Source organism: Parus major, chromosome 2, assembly GCF_001522545.3.
Source record: "Parus major isolate Abel chromosome 2, Parus_major1.1, whole genome shotgun sequence".
Taxonomy (NCBI): domain Eukaryota; kingdom Metazoa; phylum Chordata; class Aves; order Passeriformes; family Paridae; genus Parus; species Parus major.
In genome coordinates this window covers 4,977,891-5,001,904 of record NC_031769.1, presented here as the reverse complement: position 1 = coordinate 5,001,904, position 24,014 = coordinate 4,977,891, and the positions used below count along the sequence as shown (strand labels likewise).

The 24,014-nt window shown below is 42.5% G+C and overlaps 1 protein-coding gene across 1 annotated transcript in view; it reads right to left on the bottom strand.

The window, feature by feature from the left end:
- LOC107200857 (sodium channel protein type 5 subunit alpha-like) overlaps positions 1-24,014 on the bottom strand; it is a 213,502-nt gene that overhangs the window by 172,685 nt on the left and 16,803 nt on the right. Inside the window, exon 2 of the mRNA XM_033520158.1 lies at positions 329-647. Within this exon, the coding sequence (XP_033376049.1) occupies positions 329-595 (267 nt within the window). The 5' untranslated portion in view covers positions 596-647. The remainder of the gene's footprint in view (positions 1-328; positions 648-24,014) is intronic.

The window sequence follows — 24,014 nt, the reverse complement described above, 5'->3', positions numbered from 1 at the left end:
ACCTGTGAAGAGTCACAGCTCATGCAGAAGGCAAGACAGGGCAGATAAAAACCTCTGGCTTAAATTAACTCAGCCACTGCTCTGCTCATTTCAGATATTGTATATTCATACTCAGGGTTATCTGAAAGCAAGTTTAAACTATGTTTTTTATCCCTCTTTTCCCTACTGCTTAGAGGTTTTCTGGGAGCCCTGCTCATGCCAACATTCTGATCCTTAATCTGGGAAAGAAATATTTTTACTGGCTGTAGAAAGATAACAAACAGAGCACTCAAAACAGCAGCCATGCTTCAGCAAAGGCAGAGGAGCAGGACAGAGGGTCGGCGCTCACCTTACGGTCATTGTAGAAAGGGTCGATGTCCTCCAAGGGCTCCCCAATGAGCTCTGGAGAAACAGTCCCATAGATATCAGGCAGCTTCTTGCAAGCTTGCAAGTCAAACTGAGGCTGAGGTTTCTCTTCCTCGCCCAGCTGCTCTCTGTATTCCTGCTTGGCATTCCTTGCGAGCTTCTCTGCAATTCGCTTCTCGATGGCAGCCAAGGACTCGGGCGTGAACCGGTGGAAGCTGTTAGTACCCGGTGGTAACAAGAAGTCAGCCATCTTTTCATCCTGCTCTGTCTTTACTGGTCTTTACTCCTAGTAGTGGAAACAGCTGAAATAAAGAAAGTTTTCAGAAGTTAGCGGCATGAGAAAATTAGGAGGAACTGAGACATCAGAATTAAAAAAAAACAAACAAACCTCAACCCCCAAGTAACTTGTTTTATATATTATCAGGAAATAATCTGTTTCTGTTTTCTGTTCATCTGTTTCTGTGTGGTTAATAGAACATCAAGGAAAACAAAAATGACTGAAATTGTAATTTCAATAAGGAATCACACATGACCAAATCTAAACAGACTTTATAGATAGACTACAGAATATTCTTCAGCTCTTCAGTCCTTTGGGATCCTGAATCCAAACTAAGAAGTAACTTAGATTCATACAAGCTTAAGTTTCATTGAAAGCCACAGAGATTTAGATTCCTAACTCATTTTTGAAAATGCAGCTCTGGGAGTGGATGAACAATGTTCCTAAGATGACTGCAAGGCAGATTTAAACCAGCCAATGTCTGGCCACATGATGCAAAATCTAAAAATGTCCCAGCTGTTCTATTCCAAATTTAAAGAGTGAAGGGTGAAGTTTAGATTTTCAAATCCCATAAAAATTCTTCAGAATCTCTGTCTTAGGCTTCCGTAGCATAATTTTGATTTTCTATAGGGATAGGAAATACCATCTTCAAGATATCTCTCAGGACTTTTGAGAATTTTTTCTTCCACACCCTGAAATCTGAAGAATGATGGAAGCCCAAATGTGCCTGGAAAAGCTCTGTAACCTTCATGAGAGCACACCAAGCTTTCAAGATGCTGAATAGCCACTGCTGCCAGTTTGTCATGTCTGAAAACCAGGCTCCTTTCATCCAAGACCAATTTGAACTTCCAGGAGTTGGACTCGATGATCCTTGTGCTTTCCAGCTCAGGAGATTCTTTTATTCTATGATTCTAACCCAAACCTGTGAAGTTTGATTGTCTTGTCCTGATGGTACTTCAGTGTTAACACTTCCAGTCTCTGCCTGAATGAAAACAAGTAAGAATTGCCACGTCTCTTCAACTTACATGAATAAAACCAAGCGTGAAAAGCACAGCCGAACAAAAAGCCCTCTTGTATCTGCACTAAACAACATGGATAGCTGTGAAAATTAATGTAAAACTACTGCCTGAAAAAGGATGAAGCTTATCCCTGTTCTAGTAGCCTGCACAAATCCATCCAAGTTCACTGAAGCCGTATTTTGCAATTTAAAGTGACTTTCGAGGCACGTTTTTCCAGCAAGAGAAGCCCTCACTCTGCAACAATTAAAACTCATTTCACAGAAGAAACACAGACCTTGTATTTTTGCCACCACCAGGTCATTCATACACAATCAGAACACACTCTGGTGACAAACAAAATAGTAGAATTTGAGGTGGGCTACCCTCTTTCACTCAGCAACGTGTGCAGGATCCCATTCTTTGTTCAGCCGCAACCATTGTTTTCTGCTTTCAGATGGTATTTGTCTATTTCCAGTGGATAGTTCCAGATAGTTTGCGTCTATTAGTCTCTGTGATGACAGCATTTTTGTTAGCAAACAAGACTCTAACTGGACTTTGCATGACAAATAGCATATTTATTGACTCAATCGCTCTGAGTAAAGGACGCTTTCAAATAACTACTGTCTCTCCTATTCTGACTTCATTTTAAAATGAATTCATTAAATTGTCATTGATCACAGTCTATCACACAGGAATGATTTACTGAAGCTTGTACATTATGCTCTGAATTACTGCTGGTTTGAACAAGCAGGGCTAAGATGAGTTATCCTTCGTGGAGTTTGGGATATTCTGACACTCATCTTTTGTTAGATTTATTCTCCTTTTTCCTTTCCCCTCTCCTCTCCATGTCATCTGCTTTATCCCCTTCCTCCTGAAAAACAGGAAATTAGAAGCTTTCCCACAAATCGAGTTTCTCATGCCCAACACTTTGTGACTCAGCACCAGTGCGAGCAAATAGAATTTCCCTTTCTATAAATGACATCAATATGGGTGGCCAGAGAATTCTCTGAGATTTTTTGTCCTTCCCATTTTTGTTTCTCCAGAATGAGACCTGTCTCAGTGCTCAAGGGGACAGCAAAAGCCAGTGGCTGATCAGGAAGGGCACAGATGAGGTCTCTAAACTGGAGATGTGAACATTTTGGGCTCTAAGTTGAGGTCCAGATGATCATGAGCTCTGTGAAGGCAGTGAATGGGGAAGGACTTTTTACTTTTTCTGGTAATATGAGAATGGAGAAACTTGGAACGAAATCACAGAGCAGTAGCAAAAGGTCCATAAATGACTTTAAACACAAGTTGCTGCCTCTGACTCAGAAACCTGGATGAAACAAGAAAGGCTACTTATACTTTAACACTCTTCCCATTCCAAAAACACCCATCCTCTGCTGCTGTATGCTTTGTACAGTCTCAGACTTCCTTGAAGACTTCCAAGAGAAGCCATTCTGGCAACAGCACTACTTAATTTTTTTAAAAAAAGAGAAACAACAGAAGGGTAGGGGATGGTGAGGGAGATAAAATAGCCCAAAAACCTAATAAGCATCAGAAGTTTTAATTATTTTTTCTAAAGGGAATTATTTTTGCTAAAAGCTCTCTCTCATTAGTAAATGGAATCAAATTCAAACTGTTCAAAACCAGATCTTTTCAATTTTATCTACAAATTCCAGAAAGGTAGCTGCCTAGAAAGAATTGGAAAATCTTACACAAACTTCATGAGGGGTTTTGCTAGTCATCTATTTAATTTCTCTTTTTTATAAAAGTACATTTCAGCACCCTTACAATTGAAAATTTGTGACATGTTTTGTCTTCATATTGTATAAAAGCTTAAGTTCCACATTTTATAAATATGTATTAAACACAATTCTTTCTCAATTTCTTATGCTTTCAGGAAATGGACAAGATAATTTCATGGGTCCCTCCTATGTCTAATTTCTTTTAATCTGTGAATTGCAAACATTTCTACAAATAACCAGGGTTAGCCCAGATGTTTCTTAAAAGGGTAAGAAAGCACCACAAGTTAAAAAGGGAAATCATCAATGACTGAATCAAAAAACTGGAATGCCATTTCTTAAGAGATAATAGCTATTGTGACTCACGTGTTTACAATATGAGCCTGGATTTTTCCATTCCTCACAGGCATATTTTTGAAGTACAAGGCTTCAAACACATTGTTTCTGTGATATCACCATGCACAGAATGAAAATTTCCCTCTTGCTTTGTCAGTTAGCATTGGTTGTTGCTGATAAAACATACTGGTTATGTAAACAAAACGTGCATATGAAAATAAAGCCCCAAGATGAATTTTTTCTTTGGTGTGGCAAGAAGTGAGAGCAATACAAACAAATTGGGTATTGCTAGCACCTGTATTTATTCAGAAAGATAAATGTTGTTTTCCATTGCAGTTTTAACCTTACTGTCATGGGCTTCAGCCATTCCAAAATACCTTTCAGGTTCTCAGAACATCACCTGCATGCCCTGCAAGTCCCCGTTGTATCAAGGACCCATGAGCTTATATTTCAAACACTTGGCAATGGTAATGAAGGAACCAAACTGGGAGATCAAGGTTGTGAAAGTGTCTTTTTCAGGCTAAAGGCATCAGACATGCTCATCTTGAGTGGGACTGTCCCATCTGCTGATTTCCATGATGCCACTCAGGAGGCTACTGCAGACCACAGGTTGAGGAGAGGGATGAGAACTGTAGCCCTGCTAGTCCAAACTCTTACAAAATACCAATCCTAGAGCCCTAAATTATCCTTTTGTTTAAGAAATATTTGTGATTAAATAAAGATTTTGTGTTCCTAACTGCTGTGGTAACAAGAACAGTCATGTGGATGGGTTTCTTTTCAATGTTTGAGACTACGTGGAGCACAGTCATCTTTCTCCCCCACACACTCCTTTTCCATATAATCTCTTTGGCATTTTCCTTTGATCTGCAGAGCACAGCAAAACATGAGAATAATAGGCTAGGGAAATGAAGAACAGAGCAATGACACATCTAATTTAACGTCACTGGTCTAGATTAATAAATTCATATGCGTGAATTTACACATAAACACAAACACCTAATCAGATTAAAAAAGACTACAAGTTGATATGGGATCACATGGAAGTTTTATTCCAGCCATGAAGTAATGGCTTCATAAAGAGCTGTTTTTAATTCAGATCAAATAAAGAGTTTTTGTAAAAAGATCAAGAAGCTAAAGGAGTCTAGGTGACTGAGACATACTGACAACGAACAAAAATACAAACAACCTTTTGAGACTTAATCCACTTATATTTATACCACAGTTCACATTCCACAGTGAGGAGGTGTCATGGGAAATTCTCTTTTAGCTGAAAAATTTCAGTTGCTGTTAGCACACACTTTGAGGGCCTGTGTGCTCACATCAAGACAGTCCTCAAAATTTTACACAGCACACTCATTACTTCTGCTTAAGCTGATATTTGCTTTGTTTCTTTTTTCTCCAACAGGCATATTTTTTTCAAGACCACAAACAACTGTTGTTTTTGTAGCACACGTTCTTAACATGTATAATCAGCTACATCTCCAGCTGCCATCAGTCAGCACAGCCCTGCCCAGGGAAGTCACACCTGGGGAATTGATCTCTTAGGACCTGGAATATTTGGCTAGAAATGTTTCCTTTAAAAAGAGCACCTTCACACCAGGGCATGAACACCAGATAATGTGTAATTGAGATATTAAATGAATGGACTAGAAGGTAACTAAGCTTGCAGGGAGCAGGAAAACCCTGAGCTTTTTGCACCCTGTGAAGGCAATCTGCAAATGCTTGTTCATCCAGAAACATCTTGTTGGGTGAGCTCCAAGGTGAAGGTGCAAAAAGGGCTGCTGGAGAATCCAGTGCCTGGTGGGAACCAGGCAGGCTCCCATGGCCAGTCTGCAGGGGAAAACTTTTGTATTCCACAAAAATCTGATGGAAATGGCTGAAATGTTTAGCTCTTGGAGTTCTCCTAGGCAAAGCATGGTGTTGAAACCTGTCCAAGCTGACACAGGAGGAGATGTGAGCCAGAGTTCCTCTTGCTGCCCACGTCACAAGGCAAACCTGCAGGTTGGTATGACATTGCATAACACATTTCTCAAAACAAACCCTCTTGTTCACTGTGGAGGCTGATCAGGGGCAGAAATAAATATGTAAGAGAATTCATTGCATTCAAATTGTTGGGAAAAACCAAACAAGAACAGCACAAAACGTCCAAAACAAAACTTCAGAGTCACAGACTCACAGGCCTTTGGTCACAACCAGCTCTGCCTACACAGTGTCTTTTAAATCCAGTTTAATGGGTTTTGCTAGCTCCTCACTCATCAGAATCATGACATTCTGACATTGCCAATGACTTATTGAAAAAATAAAGTCTTCAGAAAGCCAACATGTGCTAAAAGAAAATGAATTCAGAATATTTCATCCTGATATTGAAAGTGTATTTGGGGATGACAAATGCTATGCCAAGAATTAAATGCTGGCACTAAGTCTTCTCTTATGATAAAATTATATTTTTAGTGAGCTAAAAATACTCTTCTTTCTTTGCAGGTGTTTTTATTTCAAATTACTCTGCAACCAAATCACATAAATAAGCAAGAGGGAAATAGCACACATAATAGTTACCAATGCAGATCTCTATATTTTGCTGAGAATTATAATTCTTTGCACTCAACAGGTTTTCATGTCTATTTTAATTAACTAGAAAATGGCCTATGAGTTATTTTACTGTAAACTACACAGCCTTCAGATCCAGGGAAGTATTTCTCCTTTGCTACTCTGAACCAACAGAGCTTGGAAAGAGTTACCAAGAAAGAGGGATGTTTTATGTTCAGGATGCAGTCACTAGCTTTTGAACAAGAAATAGGAAATCTACAGGAAAACTCCATGTAATGCAAAACATAATGCACAGTGCTCGCACCACTGGGTGCTTTGAATGCTCACATGAATAAAATATATCAAATCTGGTCCATTTTATTCACAGAGTGTTTTGTAAAGACATAAAGATGGATAAAGGAAGCTGTAAAACAGCTATTAAAATATATTCTGGTGCTGTTATGGGATGGTTATGCCACAGAAAGAGGGCAGCTTTAGGCTAGACAGCAAAATCTTGGTTGCATGCATCTAGGGAAGAAGGAGAGTCTGGAAAGCTGTCTGATGTATTAGCACAGTTATAGGTAAGGCTTTCCTGATTCCCTCCCATCTAAGTTATGGAGACACATTTCATCAGCAGAAAACAAACAGACTCATAAAAGCCAATCAGAACTGACATGTTTACATTAAGAGAGATGGATGAAACTCTGTAAGCAAAGCCAGGGCCTCTTTCACAATGGTAGCACTGAATTAAGAGAAAAACATGACATAACAACCAAACTTCATTTTTAATAGTGAAAAGAGCGATTAAGGTTTTCCTTCTTTCAAGTGACAGCAGCAAAAAGAGACTGAGGTAAAGGGTCAAGAAAAAAATTGGATGTGAAAGGCTGGAGGAGACAGACCCAAACCATACAAAGTTAAGCTGTGGGAGGTGGCAGATGTCCCTCCTGCATCTGGCTGACAGGAGGTGAAACAGCAGCTCCTGCCAGTCTGCAACAGCACTTTGCTCCACAATCCTTCCTTCTAAACTCCACACTATCCATACACCTCCAACATACACAGCTTCCCATCCTTCTCCACCTCTATCCTTTTCCTATGCCTTAGCCAAGAAAATTCTCTCATCCTCCCACCTACTTTACTCCAGATAAACATAACCTTTCCACAGACCTGTCCTTGCCCACAGCAGTAACTCTCAAGTGACATTCACACAACTTCTGTGAGATTTTGTGGGCTTTGTCACTACTACTTTATTTTCTTTGTTCCATGCAAAGCATCTCTATCTATTATGGTGGGTGACCCTGAACAAGGATGCAGGGTCTCTGTCAGTAGTTTTTGGATAATGTTTGGTGTTAATGGAGCCCCAGATACTGGCAAGCATTTTCACTGCTTTGGCAACAAAATACAAAAGAGAAAAAAAAAAAAAAAAAAGGCACAGATTTAAAAGTGCACTGGCAAAATTATCTTTCCTGGTAATGGCAATAGAGAGCCAGGAAGGATAACAGGGAATCTATCAGGAAGTTGATGCTTGCTGGAATATATTGAAGATTTGATTCATTATTCAGTGCCCTGTAAATTTGACAGTACTATCTGGATAAAGCTGGTGGCTCTTCTATTTAGATGGAAGAGATTTCACCCCCCTTGCCCCCCCCGAGGGACAGGAGATTATTGCTGTCCAGAGAGGATGGATATTCTGCCTGTTTGCGATTGAAAACCGCCTGGGTTTGTTTGCCAAGTTTAGGAATCAGAGTTAAGAGCTTACATGGGTTCTGGGGGTGCAATCCTCAGCTCGTGTCAGTCAAGGGGAATATTTTGTGTGGCTGCAGTAGTCAGTGGGTCAGACCCCTGGCGTCAGAGAGACGGAGTTATTTGATTTCTGCCATTCCTTTCAAAGAAGTTTACTTCAGCCACTCGGCGTAGCTCCATGGAAAAGATGCAATGGATGCTGGTGCTGACTGACAGTGATTTGATTTGAATTACATAATGCTCTAAACCATTATGTAAATGAGTCTGACAGAAACATGGAGGCAGAGCAACCAGGGATTTTTCATTGTTTTTTTAAAAAAATTCTAGTAGCCTTCTAACGTTATCACCAAGATTGCTGCCTTCCAGCTACTCCATTTTGCTGGTAGGTTAGCTGAATTAAACTATTTCTCCTGACACTAACTAAAACCCAAAGTGCATCTGAGCAAATGATCAGGAGCATTTAAAGAGTGGTGAATGATTTTAGAGGTATATGAGTGAGTCACGTTACCAGGAGTGGATTTGGCTATGTCCCACTGATGTCAATGAGTCTCACTCTTCTGAGAACCCCGTGGCAATCCCAAGCATCCCTCCCATTCTCCCCTGTATCATTTCCTCATCTTTTTACATGGGAGGATTTTTCAGAGCAAATTACCCATTGCACAGACAATTCTATTCCAAAAGTCATGACATTTTCTGTTAATTAGCAATAATATAATCATCCAAACAGAATGGGACATTGCATTTTCTAACAGGCTACATCCAAACATGCATTTATGTGTCACCGGTGCATGCTCGAGTGGTTGGTAATTCTCAATTGGGCCTGAGGCACAATGCACTGGAAGGATACAATAGAGGCCCAGTATTGCAAACCCTGCTGTGGCTCCTTCTTTGATTTAGCTTATGGGACCAAACAGTCAATGAGCAAACCAGAAAATAATACATCAAGTGGCCTGTGAAAGGGAAATATCTGATGGTGGTATCAATGCACAAGGTTTTCTAAATGGAAAATGCACTAGCTCCATATTTTGGGAACTTGCTTGCACTTCCTGTAACAAAAAAAACTGAAACCACCCACTACACCTAAAAGTAACTTTGTCATTACTTGGTTGGCCCAGAAAGTCAGCCATGTCCTGGGTTGCATCATGAGAAGTGTGACCAGAAAGTGGAATAAGGTGCTCAGCTCTGGTGAGACCCCATCTGTAATGCTGCATCCACATCTGGGACCCCCAACACTGGGAAAACTTGGATCTGTTGGAGCAGGTCAAAAGGAGGGCCACAAAGATGGTCAGAGAGCTGAAGCACATCTCTGATGAAGACAGGTGGAAAGAGTTGGCTAAGGGAAAAGAAGGCTCCAGGGAGAAATGACAAAACTTCCCAGTGCCTAAAGTGGCTCCAAGAGAGCTGGAGACAAACACATGTAGAGGTAGAACAAGGGGGATTGGATTTAAACTGAAAATGAGTAGATTTAGATTTGATATTAGGAAGAAATTCTCCCCTGTGAGGGTGGGGAGGCCCTGGCACAGGTTGCCCAGGGAAACTGTGGACACCCCACCCCTGGAAGTGTTCAAGGCCAGATTGGATGGGATTTGAACAACCTGGTCCAGTGGAGGATGTCCCTGCCCATGGCAAGGGAGGTTGGAAAAGATTCATCCTTAAGTCCCTTCCAAATCAAGCCGTTCTGTGATACAATTGTGTGATTGCTAACAGCAGTGATAAACAGCAGTTCCACTGAGAGATCATCCAATATTTTGACCTAACTTCTTCCTAGATATATATAAATACTGGTGTTAAGAGTCCCCAGATGATGTCTATGAGTTATAACAATACCTACCCTGACAGGGTCCTAAAACGATGCAGAATTTACTGCTTGAATATTCAGATTTTCCTTCTGTTTTTTCAAGACACTTTCAACTAAAAATACAAATTTTACCAGGTACTGGAAGATTTTTATCAGATCTGTTAATTTTTAATCTTCCATGTATGAATCTAATGATTCAAGTACTGCCTGCTCCTCCTGACATCCACCTGTATCTTTATCCATCCTAAAGTGTAGTTCCTAAGCTTAGACAGGGCAAATAATATATTCTAGATATTTTTGACTAAAAAAAATACATGTATTGGACGGGCAACTCTTGTGAAATAGCCTCATATTCTCAGAATAGAATGAATCAACTAAAATTTAGCCTCTCTGATGGATTGGAATAGATTAGCCAAACCAAAGAAGCGCAGGATGTTACACATTCAGGGAGAAATAGGCACGGCTAGGGCATGAGTCATCTCTCCTGTTTTCAATGTCTACTTCAGAGAGATAAACTATGTTTTAGACCCTAGAAAAGCTTCTGATGATTCAATCTGTTTACTGTGATACCAAAATTCTGGTGTTGATATGTGCCTGTAGGTACCTGTGAACGGTGAGTCTACATTTGCATGTTTGCTTTTCTCTGACAGAGCAGGGGCACCTGGACTGAGAGATGTTCCCCCCACCCCAAAATTCAGACCACTGTGGAATATAATGAAAGGTGTGTGAGGTGTGATAGTTTTCCTTCTGCCTTGACTCTTTTCAAAAATCAGAGTCCAGCCACCTCCAACCACACGATGGCAAAGGAATGGACCAAGAGGCTGCTGAATTCCAGAGCATGGCAAACCCCAACACTTCTACAACAGCGGTCCAGTGCTCACAATTACTTTAGAACACAATATAGATCTTCAATTTTAACAAACGGGATACATTTAATTAGTCAATGATAACCACATTGTTCCCAGAAACGGGGTCAAGCATGTTATCCTGATTCTCTCAGACTCTCCACAGACTCACAAATCCAGAAAATATTTAATGCCTTACATTTTTTTTTACAAATTAAAGGGGTGTAAGAGGTCTGGTTTATGCAGTTACATGGGCAGAAGTAGTTTTGAGGTAATGTTGTTAAAAGTAGACTGAAATGTGGGCTAGTGGCCCCTGTGACTCCTAGGGGATCATGATGAAATAATCCAAAACAGAGCTGAAAGTGCACATGTGTCCTAGCTCACAGCCACTTTCCTATTTCAGTCTTGGTCTTGTCTTGCAGACTGTAAAAAAGCATACAATAATTTTAAAAGCAGAACAAGTGGGATAGCACTGTTCCTCTCTTCCCACATAAATGTTTAGCCTGGCTCCAAAATATTCTTCCCTATCTCTCCTTCTAAAATTATTCCCAAAACTTCTAACTCCAGAAGAGCTATCATATCATATCCAGAAAAACTTCATATCCAGAAGAGCTATCTCCAGCCTATCTCTACTGTCAGACAAAGAGAGAAATGAAGTGAAGGAAAGAAAAAAAGCAAATTTGGATGGCATTTCACAGATTCCCCTTGTCCCTGTCTCCAGGATATATTTTATACCCTCCAAGGGCCTATTAACCATCTTTTGTATATTAGATTGCTTAATAGCAATTGATGGTGGGTTAATCCAGTCTGGGCAGGATGGAGTTAGAGAGAAGCTTGGTGGGCACCTGGCAGCCAGACAGGGTTAATCCACACCATCCCTTATGGAAATTGTTCCTCTCCCTTTTCTCCAAGTCACTGAGCTGCAAAGAGGTTGAAGGATGTCCTGGAAGACACGGTCACAGCAGAGCAGATTGGAGCTTTGCACTGCAGCCTTGGGCTTCAGCATGACTGAGAATCAGAGAATCATTTGGGCTGGAAAAGACCTCTAAGGTCATTGAGTCTGACTTCTGCCTCACCTTTCTGTCCCCTGAAGGGATGTTGCTGGCAAGGGGAGCTGTGTAAAATGCCATCACAAAACTCACAGGAGAGCCTGCAAGCCAGCCTTGAGGCTCAAGCAAGAAGAACATCAAGCCTGAAAGATCAGACCACTAAAAGCATTACTGATCCTCTCAATTTTTACAATTTATGATTCTCCCAGATGAATCTAAATTAAATTGAATACTCACATTAACAAAGTAATGGGAAATCCCAGTTCACATGCTTCACATTTAGCCTCACAGTGGCTAAAAAATTGAGTTCTGCTGATTTATCTTAACTCCTTTCTCCTTACATACCCAAAGCACATAGGCCTGGCCTACTTGTATCTGTTATTTATTTAGGTATTGCCTGGATAGCACAGACATCACTACCTCTGTTTGACCCAGAGAATGACCCCAGGATCTGATGGTTTAGGTGTGCTCTGCTTCTGGTGGCTCAAATAGAGAGCAGAGACACAGACCCTGCTCTTCCAGGCTTTCTGCCATGGCTGGCGATGCCATCAGCACCAAACAGCTCAAACCTCACTCATCACTTTCTCATCCCTGCTTTGGCAAACACAGTCTGGGTTCATCTTCAAAATCTGCCTCCAAACCCTGGGCCAGGGCTGCTCAGCACACTGACCCTGCTTGTTCTCACACCCCCATCTTCATTTGGAGGTTCTGACTTAAACTGGCTTTGCTACAAACAAAATAGAAAATTTTTACGATGCACGTCTAAAAATAGACTTGCAATCATCTATGCTTCCGTTACTTTAAACTAAATTTATCAAGAGATTATTCTTCCATGGGGTTTAGCACATAAGATATCTTATGTTTTAAAGTTCAGTCATTTCACAGTTGTTTATGAGCAGAAAATCTTTTGGATTAATTTTATAAGGAAGTGCAATGAGTTTGGGGATCAGAACTCCTTTTGGTGTAAATGGTCCCAATAACTGCAGTCCATCAAGACAGTTTTCAGCTATTTTTGTAATCCTGTTTGTTGTGTTCACAGATAATGCACAGCTGAGCACCAATAAGGTGAAATATAAAAGGTTATAGTTTAGTGTCAGAAAAATCTTCCAAGTAACAGTTAAGAGCCTGATGACTGAATAAGGAGAGAGGAACAAACCATATAATCCTCTGGGGTTTTTTATTTGTTTAGTTTCTACATTAGACAGTTCTTTGAGTGCAATTGATTTTGTAGTTTCCTCTGTAGTTTCCAATTAATCATCCTCCCTCTTTGTGAGGATGTTTTACACAAAAACAGGAGACAGGAAAACATTTCAAAATATGGAAATGTGCTTATAAAACCACAGCACCGGTATGGATATGCAGAAGTGCAGGTTCTGTATGAAATCACCCTTTGGAGGGGAAGGGGGAGCAGCATTGCCTGTCATGTGGAACAGCTGACTGCAAATTTCCTATTGAAACTTTATTTCTATGGAAAAATGCTTTTCCAATAGAGAAGCATTTGAGTAAAGAGCATCTACTTTGAGTTACAAATTTCTTTCTGCCACAAAGAAGCCTCCAAACTGAAAAGGGAACAGATTTATCAGAGAAAATCACCATTTTTCATAGGGGGAAAAAATACTTTCTCTCCAAAAATGATGGGAAACAGGCCAGAAATCACCCTAATCACATCCCATTGCTGGTTCTCCTATTGGCTTGACATTCCTGTCCCTGTGTTTTAAATATATATATATATAAAAATTGGGAATTTCACATAGTCATCTTAATCCAAATATAAAAATTAATTTTAAAATTACTTGCTTTTGACCAAACATATTATATCTCTTTAAATCACAAAGCAAACAAAAAAGTGACAATACCTATTCAAACCCAGGAAAACATGCTTTTCTTCTAGAAGTCATCATTACAGCCTCATCCAAACATGAGACTTTTGATTGAGGACAAGAATCTTTTGGAGCTTTGAATGAGTAACAACGGGATTATTACAAAAATAAATAAAAGATGAGCAAGCTGCCACTTAAGCTATGGATTTCCCACTGCAACAGCTTCAAAACTTTCTTGAAACACAACAAATTAATAAAAAAAAAGGGGAGGCAGACGATATGGCTCTGTCTAACTGATAGCATGAAAACATCAAGCACTTTGGTTCAGATGAATAAATAATGACGGCGTGTTATCCAGGAAACAGCGCAATGCCAAGTCTGTTTGATCTCAGACCAACTGTTGGGTAAAAGTTTTCTGAAATGCTCTCCTGGGCACATGGGCCCATTGCATCTTGGCTCTGGGACTTTGCTTATTTAAATGGGGCTCTTATTAAAAGAAGGAATTTTGTCCTAGAAGAAATGTTATACCGTGTCACCTTCCTGAGGGGAAACTCCAGCGTTACTCTGCTTATTCAGGAGGTTGGGGCTGAAAGAGTGGGGGAATTCCAAGCATCCTCTGTTCTCCCTCTCCTACATCCTAAATTGAGATGGAAGCAATGGGAAAAGAAGAAATGAGGGAGACTTGTGAATCTTGTCTCTTGCATTTCAGGGCTGCCCCAGAAAATCCCGGAAATCATCCTCCCTGCAGCTTCCAAAGCCCACATCAAGGGCTGTGAAGCCCCAGGAGCATCTCCTCTCCCTCATCACTGCACAGCAAAGGAGCACTGTCCTCATTTCATGGCTGGGAGCACATGCCAGCCTGACTTAGGTGAACAGGGATGCTGAGCACTCAGTGCCAAGGCACAAGGAGTGGACAACAGGACTGCAGAGGGAAATACTTCCATCAGCCCTCTGGAGCCTTCTCCTGAGGTATCCATGTGGCTGAGACAGCATGTGGTACAAGGAAATTTTGTGGGATGAACTAGCTAGAGACCCTCCCCTGACTCCACCTGTCCTATAATCTCCTCTGTTTCAAGCTGTGCTTCCAAGCCTCAATGCAATCCCTAAATGCCTGATAGATGATTTAATTGCAGTCCACTTCAGACAGCAGAAAGTGCTGCCTTCTCCCAGGTCAGTCTGACACAACTTTCCTTCTTAAGGGAGAGTCCATCATCTCTCAGATTAGCCCCAAAACTCCATACTCAGCTCTTTTACAGGAAAAGTTATCTCCCTGTCCTTCTCAAAACATCTAAAAACCCTCTAAGTTCACAACCATGCACTGCCCAGGCAGGTGCTCCTGGGCTTGTTCACCTTTTGTCAGCATAGTCACTCTCCCCATGGAACATTCCACTGGACACATGGTTCTTCCCTAATGAACAGGGCTTTGGGACCCTGGGAGCTAAGCTGAGAAAAAAACCCCAAGCACTAAAGCAGGAAGCATAAAGACATCTGAAAAATGCTCCAAAGCTTCAGCTTCCAATAAACATATGAACTATAGCAACTGCCAAGAATTATGACTGCATGACATTACATCCAGCTCCTTGCTCTTATTAAAAAGTAAGCCTGGGCATCCGATGGGCAGATGGGCAGCACCACACAATCTGCTCTGATCCACCAAGATCAATGAGCATTCAATGGATGCTCAAAGGTTGGCACAAAGCAAAAGCTTTCGTCTTCAGGAAACACATGAGCTCTACAAACAGCTGGATGTTAGGATTTGCTGGAGTGTGTAGACTGAGGTGAAGAATTTTGGAATTTCAGATGGTTTTTTGTACGGTCTGGAATGTGGTGTCTTTCAGCCTTCCTGCTACAGGGAATATAATGGGCCCTGATTGATAGTTTTAAATAGAGGAAGGTAATTGGCACATGTTTTATGAGTGAAAGTTAATAGTCTTGGAAAATGTTAAACTGATGAACTTCTTTTTCCTGATGAGCATGAAAAGTGACAAAGTGAGATCCTTGGAAGTGTAGCAATATCACCAGGTTACTCCATGAAAATCTTGAGAGATCACCTCTAGCAAGATGAGGATTATTTTACATTCACAGTCCTTGATTTTGCAAAATTCCAGCTTTCTCACTTGGGATTGGGTGCAGGATTTTTGAGAGCTTTGTGTGACCACACCAACAGCCCTTGCTCTCAGTGCTCAGACATAATAACAAAGAGATTATGTTTTGGAGACTGTGAATATTAAGCTGATTTTAGTCAATCAAAAACTCTTTGCACTATTAGCTGCAGCCCTGAACCATAAGAAGAATATCCTGTGCCTTTTCAATACTATTTCTGAGCTATATAACCTCAAATTCCCAAAGCTATATCTGACCTAAGGTGGCCTAGACAGGCAGAGGGATGTGGACAGGAAGGAAAAGAATCACCATGAGCCTTTCTGTGCTGTGGGGTCCAAAAAAAATGATGCAGCACCAGCATCCAATTTGCCTTTCCCGAATTTCCCTTCTGGAAATTTACTTCAATCATGTTGGCTCTTACCCTGAGCAGTGCTGCTATGAGTCTTTGCTGGGACTACTCAGATTTCCCCCTTGCTTTTATAGATGTTGTTCCTTGCTGCGCTTCTTAGCAGAGAGAGGCATAATTTATCAGAAGGGATGGTATTTTGAGCTGTGACCATCAGTAAGTCTGTGGCCTTCAGATCAAACACCATTATCAAGACATCCATTGAACTGGAAACAGCATTAGAGGGGAGACAGCTAACTCAGCATTAATCAAGATTTTTTGTTCTTGCAGTATCTGAATATTTCTGATAGCACCGAACCTCTAGCAATTCCAGGCAAACCCATTTATTAAGGGGGGCACATAAGCGAGTTGTGACACTGCACTACAAGTGTTACACACCAGACTGACAGCACAATCATTTCTAGGGTCCAATATTTGCATGTCAAGATCCAGAAAACTGTGCAAATATCATCTAGTCACAAAAGTGTCTTGCACTGCCAGCATCAGATTTTAGACAGGGTACAATATACATTTAGAGACCAGCCCAGTGTGCTGAACAAACCCAACAGCAGCCTACAAAAAATTTCCAGTATAACCAGCATGCTTGCTTCTCTGCCTGACCACCACCTGGTTAACCCCAGTTAGATCTTCATTTTAACCAGCATCTACAGCTTTCTAAACCTGGAGCTCAGACTGCAGTTGTGCAGGTCAGCTGTAAGAGCAGCATCCTCATCACTGTTCTGCATGAAGAAATTGCAGGTCTGGTTCTTTCTGCTTTCTTAATATTTATGCATCTGCTCTGGCAGCATCCATCAGCAGGGTAGCCTTAGCTGGTGCCCCAGAGGGATGAAATAATGGCAATTTCAAAATGAGCCACAAGATGAAGGGGAATGGGGAGCGTGGGAGGGAGCTGCTATCAGGAGTCTGTCAGAGTTAGGTTATATCAGGCAGGCACAGGAAGAAAAATAAACCACCACAAATTAGCAGCAAAGGAAAACAATGGGTGTGAGCTTCTTCCAGCAGGGGGTTGGGGTAGGAGAAGCACTTGGCAGAACCTTGAACAGGATAAACATTGCCAAGGGATGAGGGCCTGGGTAGAGGCATAAAGTGTTTTGTTGGGCGTGGGGTCAGCCACTCCTGGAGCACAGAGTGTGCACCCACATCTCCCATAAACCAGCCCAGCACAGCCAGGAGCAGAAAACCTCTCTTCTCAGCCTTTGGAGAGCAGGTCACCAAAGGGCAGCAGCTCTGCCGTCCCCAGGAGCAGAGGGAATGCCAGACTTCAGCTGGGAAGTTGCTTTTCGACACAGAGCTGCTTTCAGAGCTTTCCTGGCTGCAGTGGCACAGGGGGTTTATCCCAGCTGCACACCTGATGGAGCAGGGTCAGGGCAGCTTGGTCCCTCCAGGACAGCAGGGTCACAGACAATGGCCCTTTTCAACATCCCTTCATTTCACACACCACATTAATTCCCTCCTCCCAGACTCCTCCAAGGAGGAACTTGGCTGAAGTTCTGCTGCATGGTCAGGGGCTTTAGATTAACACAGACAACAAAATAAAATACTAATCCCGAGGACTAGGCAGGGTATCATGCATTCCTTCACCATGTTAAGTGCCCAGCTGAGGGGGAAGGGTAAGGAAGGATTTCCAACTCTGCACAGACATTTTGAGCCTCTAAACTGAAACCCAGCCCCAAAAATTCCCGTTGCTATTTTTTGTTCTTTGACAGCAGCACCAGATGAAATTATTTTGTGCTGGACAAACACGCTGTGGATTGACAGAAGGCAGAAAGGTGTGAGGTTATTTACCACTTCCACCAGCAAGATGAAGGCATCCCATCTTTCCAAAGATTTTTCCCAGCCCATTATCCTCTGCCTCCCCATACAGAAAGTGCAGCTGCACCCTGAGGGTAGGACATGCTCAGAAGGTCTGAAGGACCAAACAGAACCAGGTGAAACCTTTTCCTTGGCAGGTGTGAATTTAATCTGGCATCCATCACCTCAAACAACCCCTTTGCCCACCACCTCATCCAGATTCCTCCAAGCAGAGTCCAAAGCACTGATTCTGAGCCATCAAACCACTTTCTTTGAGAATGCTCAGAAAATACTAGAACCCCAGCCCTACTGGTGCAGGGGCACAGGAGTCTCTCCAGGCTGTCAGCTGGAGGTCGTTCCCCATCCTGCTCTTCAAAGCCACCTCGTGGGCCCCAGCAATGCTTTGAAGGACATGCTGGGACAACAGGAATGTCACAGGAGCAGGAAGGGAGGGAGGATCACTGCAGCCCAGCTGCCTCACTGGACTTGTGTATGGGGGTGGCAGGTTCACTGACAGCCCTTCCTTTTATTTCTGGGTTTCTCTGTCTGCTTGAAAAGCCATATACCAGCTGTGCTACATAACACAGAAAACTGGGCTAGAAATGCCAAGATAACCAGAGCACCAAATCCTAACTTCATACCTTTCCTTCACATTTCAAGACCCATCTCCAGGAACTATCCAGATCTATCTTCAGATCTATCTTTAGCTTGAAATTAAATTCCAAGTCTTAGTACCTGCACAGGCTTTAACTATTTTTCTTTTTGCAACAGAGGCTAACTATTTTCCCAGGCTTCTCTCAGATGAAAGGTTCCATTAAATCCAAACCCATCCCAGCACTCCTCCAGGATCATGGGATCACAATGAGTTTGCTCTGTGATGCACACAGGGATCAAAGGGTCACAGCTTTGCTGTGAAAAGTGGCATCCTCTTCCCCAGAGCCCAAGCACAGCACCCCATGGGCTTCCCCACCTCCCAACCTGCAACCCTGGCAGATCCTAGACTGTAAAAAGTTGTCCATTGTAAAGGGTGCCAGTCCAGGGTGTATTTGAGGCTGGAAATAGGAACTATATTATATTTATAACCTATATATATATAGGAACTATATATATATATGTTCCTATATATAATAGGAACTAATAGGAAATAGGCACAGCCTATTTTGCCTACTCATTTAAAATATTTCCACGTTCACACCTTGACTGAGAAGAAACAGCAGAGTCTTCACCTGCTCAAAGCTAAAAGTGACTTGACTTCTCTTACAGCCCCTCAACAAACAGGGACAAATCCATGGGGCTTGCTTGTCTCCTGGGAACTTAATCCTGTTTTGGGCAGGGGGGGTTTCAGATGTGGGTAACTCTGAGCCACTTCTCACACACACCAGATTCCAGCTGCTGAGACAGAGGACTCAGTGGGAGGGCTCACATCAGTGGACTGATGACACTCAGTATTGCAGGTGTAATGTAAATTAACAGTCAGAGGAAAGGAGAGAACCATTTCTGTTTATGCTGCACCAATCCTTTGTAAATACTCAGAGCTTTCAGTATTAACTACTCCAGACAGTGAAAAAAAACAGGATGCAGAGAGGACATCACAGGAGTCCTTGCACTAGTTTTTTGTTTGGTTTTTTTTTTTCCCTTTTTAGCCTAGTTTCCTGAGGAAAAAAGGCTTATCTGGTCATGCTGTCTGTCTTTTAATCCCCTCTAATAACTTTTGAATCCATTGGCCAATTTCAAGCACACTTGAGACAGTCGTAGATATTTCAGAGGTACTAAACTCGTGGTACAGAAATGGAGAGCTAAGTAATAGAAATCAGTGGGAGTTTGTGCCTCCTCTGTGGTGTAGCTCCAACCCCTCATCCATTCTGAGAGCTGGAAGTCAGCATGTCCATTGCTTTAGGGATGCAAAGGAATCTTCAAAAGCCACTGCACACACTGCCATTTAGCCACACAAGTGGTCAGGGAGAAACCACGGGGTTTGGTTTCTTGGGCTTGGAAGGGTGAGTTTAAGGAAAATGAACTAGACCCATAGGAAATCCCACTGAATTAGTTTTGCCACTCTCAAAGCAATGGAAGCTTTATTTTTCCTGTTTTAGGATAATAACCTCAGAGAGCAGAATCAGTGTGTCTGTGCAGGGATTAATATTGTGGCTTCCTCTCTCATCCTTTCCTGCCTTGAAAGAGGAAAGTCTAAAACTTAGCTCCTGAAGAAAGAATAGGAAACCAACACTGAATCAATCCCTAAAGGCAGGACCACGCAGAATAACAAGACCATGAGAGCCACTCAGCTCTGCTTTTGGTTCAGGGGTAATAACTTCAAGCAAAGCCTCTGTCCAGGGCAGCAAAGCAGCAGTGAAGCACTCCCACAGGAGCCTGTTGGTCGGGCTGAAATCCTCCTCTCCCGAGAGCAGCATATGGTGCTTGAGAGCTGCAGGAGCAGCCTCTGAATTTGCACACATTTTTAATTTTATTTCCCTGCCTACACGCACCACACTGAGGATCTGCACCTAGAAAGAGGACCTCGGTGTCTTACCAGGAGGTTTTGTGCATGCAGGCACAATATGATGAGAGTAAGTTTTAAGCCAGGAGGAGAAATATGCACCCAAACTCTTATGCCCTTGCCACAGTTGGATCCAAGCAAGCACAGGACTGACAGAACTTTTTCCCACATGGCAAGCTCAACGTGTTTCAAAGATTACACACACACGAAAAAAAAAATAAAAAAATTGAAAAATCTAGCTCAGCTGCTCTATATCATGAGAAATGGCTGATGTGCCCAGCACACTGGCAGACTGCCTGGCTACCAGCTGTGGGCTGACTCCTAACCCTGCTAAAAACAGAGGTCTGCCAGTGGACACAGTGCCACAGAAGCTGCAGAAAACAATGCCTGCCTTTGGATGAGCCTGAGAAACCACAATCAGGGCCAAGGAGACAAACACAGAGCTGGGGGCGAGACTTCAGGCAGCTGGGCTCTCTTCACTGTGGATAAAAATGACCTGGCATCCTGGAAGTCTGTAGGAAAACTCAACCCTGGGGTCTGCCTGGAGGGCAAGAAGTTCAAAGGACTCTAAACTGGCCTGTGGCCAGACTGAGAGAGTGTTTAACTGGGTGCCTGTAAGATGCATTTCAAACATTCTCCTAAAAATGCCATTTCCATGTAAGTCCTACCCAGGCAGGCTTGCTCCACTCCTCTCCCAGTTAAGGAATGCAGCAATTATTCCCACAAAGGGAGATCATCTCCCTGTTCAACAGCCAAGCTGCTTTCCCATAAGTCAAGTTCTGATTCTGGAGGCAGCTCTCACCTCAAAATCAGCACCTGACAGGCAAACTCAAGCTGCTGGCTTTCAAAATTAGGACAAAGCTTCAGGTGTCAGGAAGGCTAAAGCACACTTGGAATTGCTTTTTCTGGATTGGTCAGTGCAGATCTGAAGGGTCTCCATGATCTCCATGATCTCTAGGAACCTTGTGCTCTATTTCTCTCTCCTGCCCTCATGAGCACTTCCAGTGCAGCCTGTATATACAACAAACTCCATAATTAACCAGCTTGTGATTTTTCAAGGTCATATTTGCTCAGCCATCTCTAGGATTCAGGATTTACTGCCTGCATGTCCAATGAATCTTGTCTTGAAGGCAGCCTCAGGGCTGCTGCCAGGAGACAAGTTAGTACAAACTTTTTCTCCACAGGAGAGTTCACCTATTTGCTCTTTCCTCATTATTGTCACTTCTGTATTCCTTCATCCTGTGAACAGATCTGCTCAGGTCAAGATGCTGAGAAAAATCCAGATTGCAAAGTCAAATATGGTTGGTTATGTAGTTCCACCATGAAAGCCAATGACTCTGCAATACTTTTCCAGAAGGTGCAGCTTGCTTGTCTCTCCTGGAACTGACAGGAACCTTGACAAAAGTCAGATTATGTCAATTCCAATAAGATAAAACAGACTGAAGTCCAGCAGAGGGCTATCTCCATGTGATTTAAACAAAAGTTATGTGGGCTTTTCTCTTTGTCATCTTGTCTGCCATGTGTCCTGTGGGTCAGCTGTGACCTGGAGGATTATTTCTGCTTGTGGACGAGTTTCTTCCTTTCCTTTCAGGTATACAGAAGACATGAAATGGAAATCACACCAAGTTCATTCAGGTCTCTGGCACTGCAAGTCTGCATTATTGCAACACATTCAACTGAGGTCTAACTTTCAAGACACTTTTGTCAAGAATACAGTGAGGCAAACTGCCTTCTGAACAAATCACACCACTTGAGCACATTACACATTAAATACTCACACATCTCACTGCTAATTCACTGCCATGCATCATTCAGCAGGAAAGTCCTTAGCAACAAACTCCAAGAAAGATTTTAGCCTCAGTTATACCATTACTGATGCAGCTCCCTGATGGATCTGAGCTGTGTCCATAGGACAGCCCCGACCTCTGGATCTCACACATACTGTGAAAAATATCTCCCCTCAATCTTGGCTGAATTCAGAGCAGGATAATTAATGTCTTTCTATTCATTTACAGCTGAATGGAGATTTCTCAACTTTTGAGCTGCCAGTTGGGATCTGGAGACAGCAGCTCCTGTGTACTCCCCTGTTGAAGAATAAGAGCTGGTCCTCTCTTAGGCACAGCACAACAAACCTCAGCTGTGGGGTGATAGGTGTCTTTTAAGTCCTCCCCACAAAACAGCAGATAATACTTGAGGCTTGACTTTGCACTTGGGCTTGATCAACACCCAGTTCAGAGCAGGTGGGAAACAAAGCATGACCTCAGTGACATTTTACATCTTCACCTTCTCCTCTCCTGTCTAAACAGCAGCAGCATCTGCACAGGCAGGGGCTGGTGCCCAGCCTTTGTGCCAAGAGGAGCTGCAGCTCCCTGCACTCGCTGGTTTATTGCTAATCCAACAAATAGCCTTGGGTGCACAGTATTGGTTGTGACAGGCTGGAAGAGTTCCATGCATCAGATGATGAAGTTGCTCTTGCTAGCAGCAGGTACAATTGTCTTTTCTGCTGAACTAGCAGCACACTTTCTTCTCCATTTGCTCTTCACTTTTCCCCCTCTTTGACTACTTTTTAAATATTTCACAGATGTACTCTTGTGGCTAAGCTCTCCAGCACATTTTCAGCAGTTTTGCTGAGCGGGCACTTTCGGAGCCTATATAGGGGTAGGATCACGGTTAAAACCACTCATACCAACATGCTTTAAATGCTCTCATGTTCCTGCTGCACAGTCTTGACATGCACAGCAAACTCCATGCAGACAAAATGCTGGGCAGACCCAGAAGAGGCATGTTCAGAGGACAGGAGGCCAGCACAGACCTCAGCTGAGAAACTCAGCAGCCCTGAAGACAAAACCTTTTCTGTGTTTCATCACCTAAGCAGCACATTTTAGCCATCCTACATCAGCAAAGCACATGGTGAGAGCACAGATGCTCCAAGTTCATACAGCACCAATGCAGAGGCACCTCCTGGCAGTGTCTGGGGTCACACAAGGTGAAACACATTGTGCTCTTTCTCTACACCTGATTAACCGTGTAAGGAATGCTCACACTGCTCCTGTCCATGAAAACACTGGATCCAGTGCTGTCCCTTGGGGTGGGAGGTGCTTCTGCTTGGAAGGAAGCAAAAGCAAAATGATGGGGAATATTCACCTTAGCAGAATTTGAGGCAGGAGGGAGAAGGATTTGGGAAAAATAAATGAATGGTAGTGAAGAGAGAAGTTCTGGAAAGACATGGGAGGAAAGATCATTCATTGGGTCCCTGGGACTGGAAGGGGCATTCCAGAGCTCTCTGTGGAGGTTTGAAGAAATGGACAAAAGGTTTGTTTGCTAGTGTATGGTATAAGGCCCTGTAGCTGTGTCATTCCTACAACATTTTGGGCATGCAATTTGCCCTCAGTTTTACCTCTGTAAAGTAAGAAAAACTGAGCTCCTTGTGGTGAAAGAATGCTTAAATGATTTCTGTCCAATTAAATTCCTTTTAGCAAGGGGATTTTTTGTTTGTTTTGGCTGGTTGGTTTGGGTTTTTTCTTTCCAGCTATCTCATTTTCTCTTCATTGAAACCCAGTGCCTCAATTTTCCAGCTCAGTTTGGCAGTGTCATCTAATGCCCAGGTTCCTCACTCAGACAACTCAAGAGTACCTAAGGCAAACACAACTCTCAGAATGATCTCCCATTCTCAGGAAGACACAGGCTCTCCTCCCTGGATTGCTATTCCTCTCCTCCAAAATTATAATTCCCTTTGCCTCAGTTGCTGCAGCTCTTCCT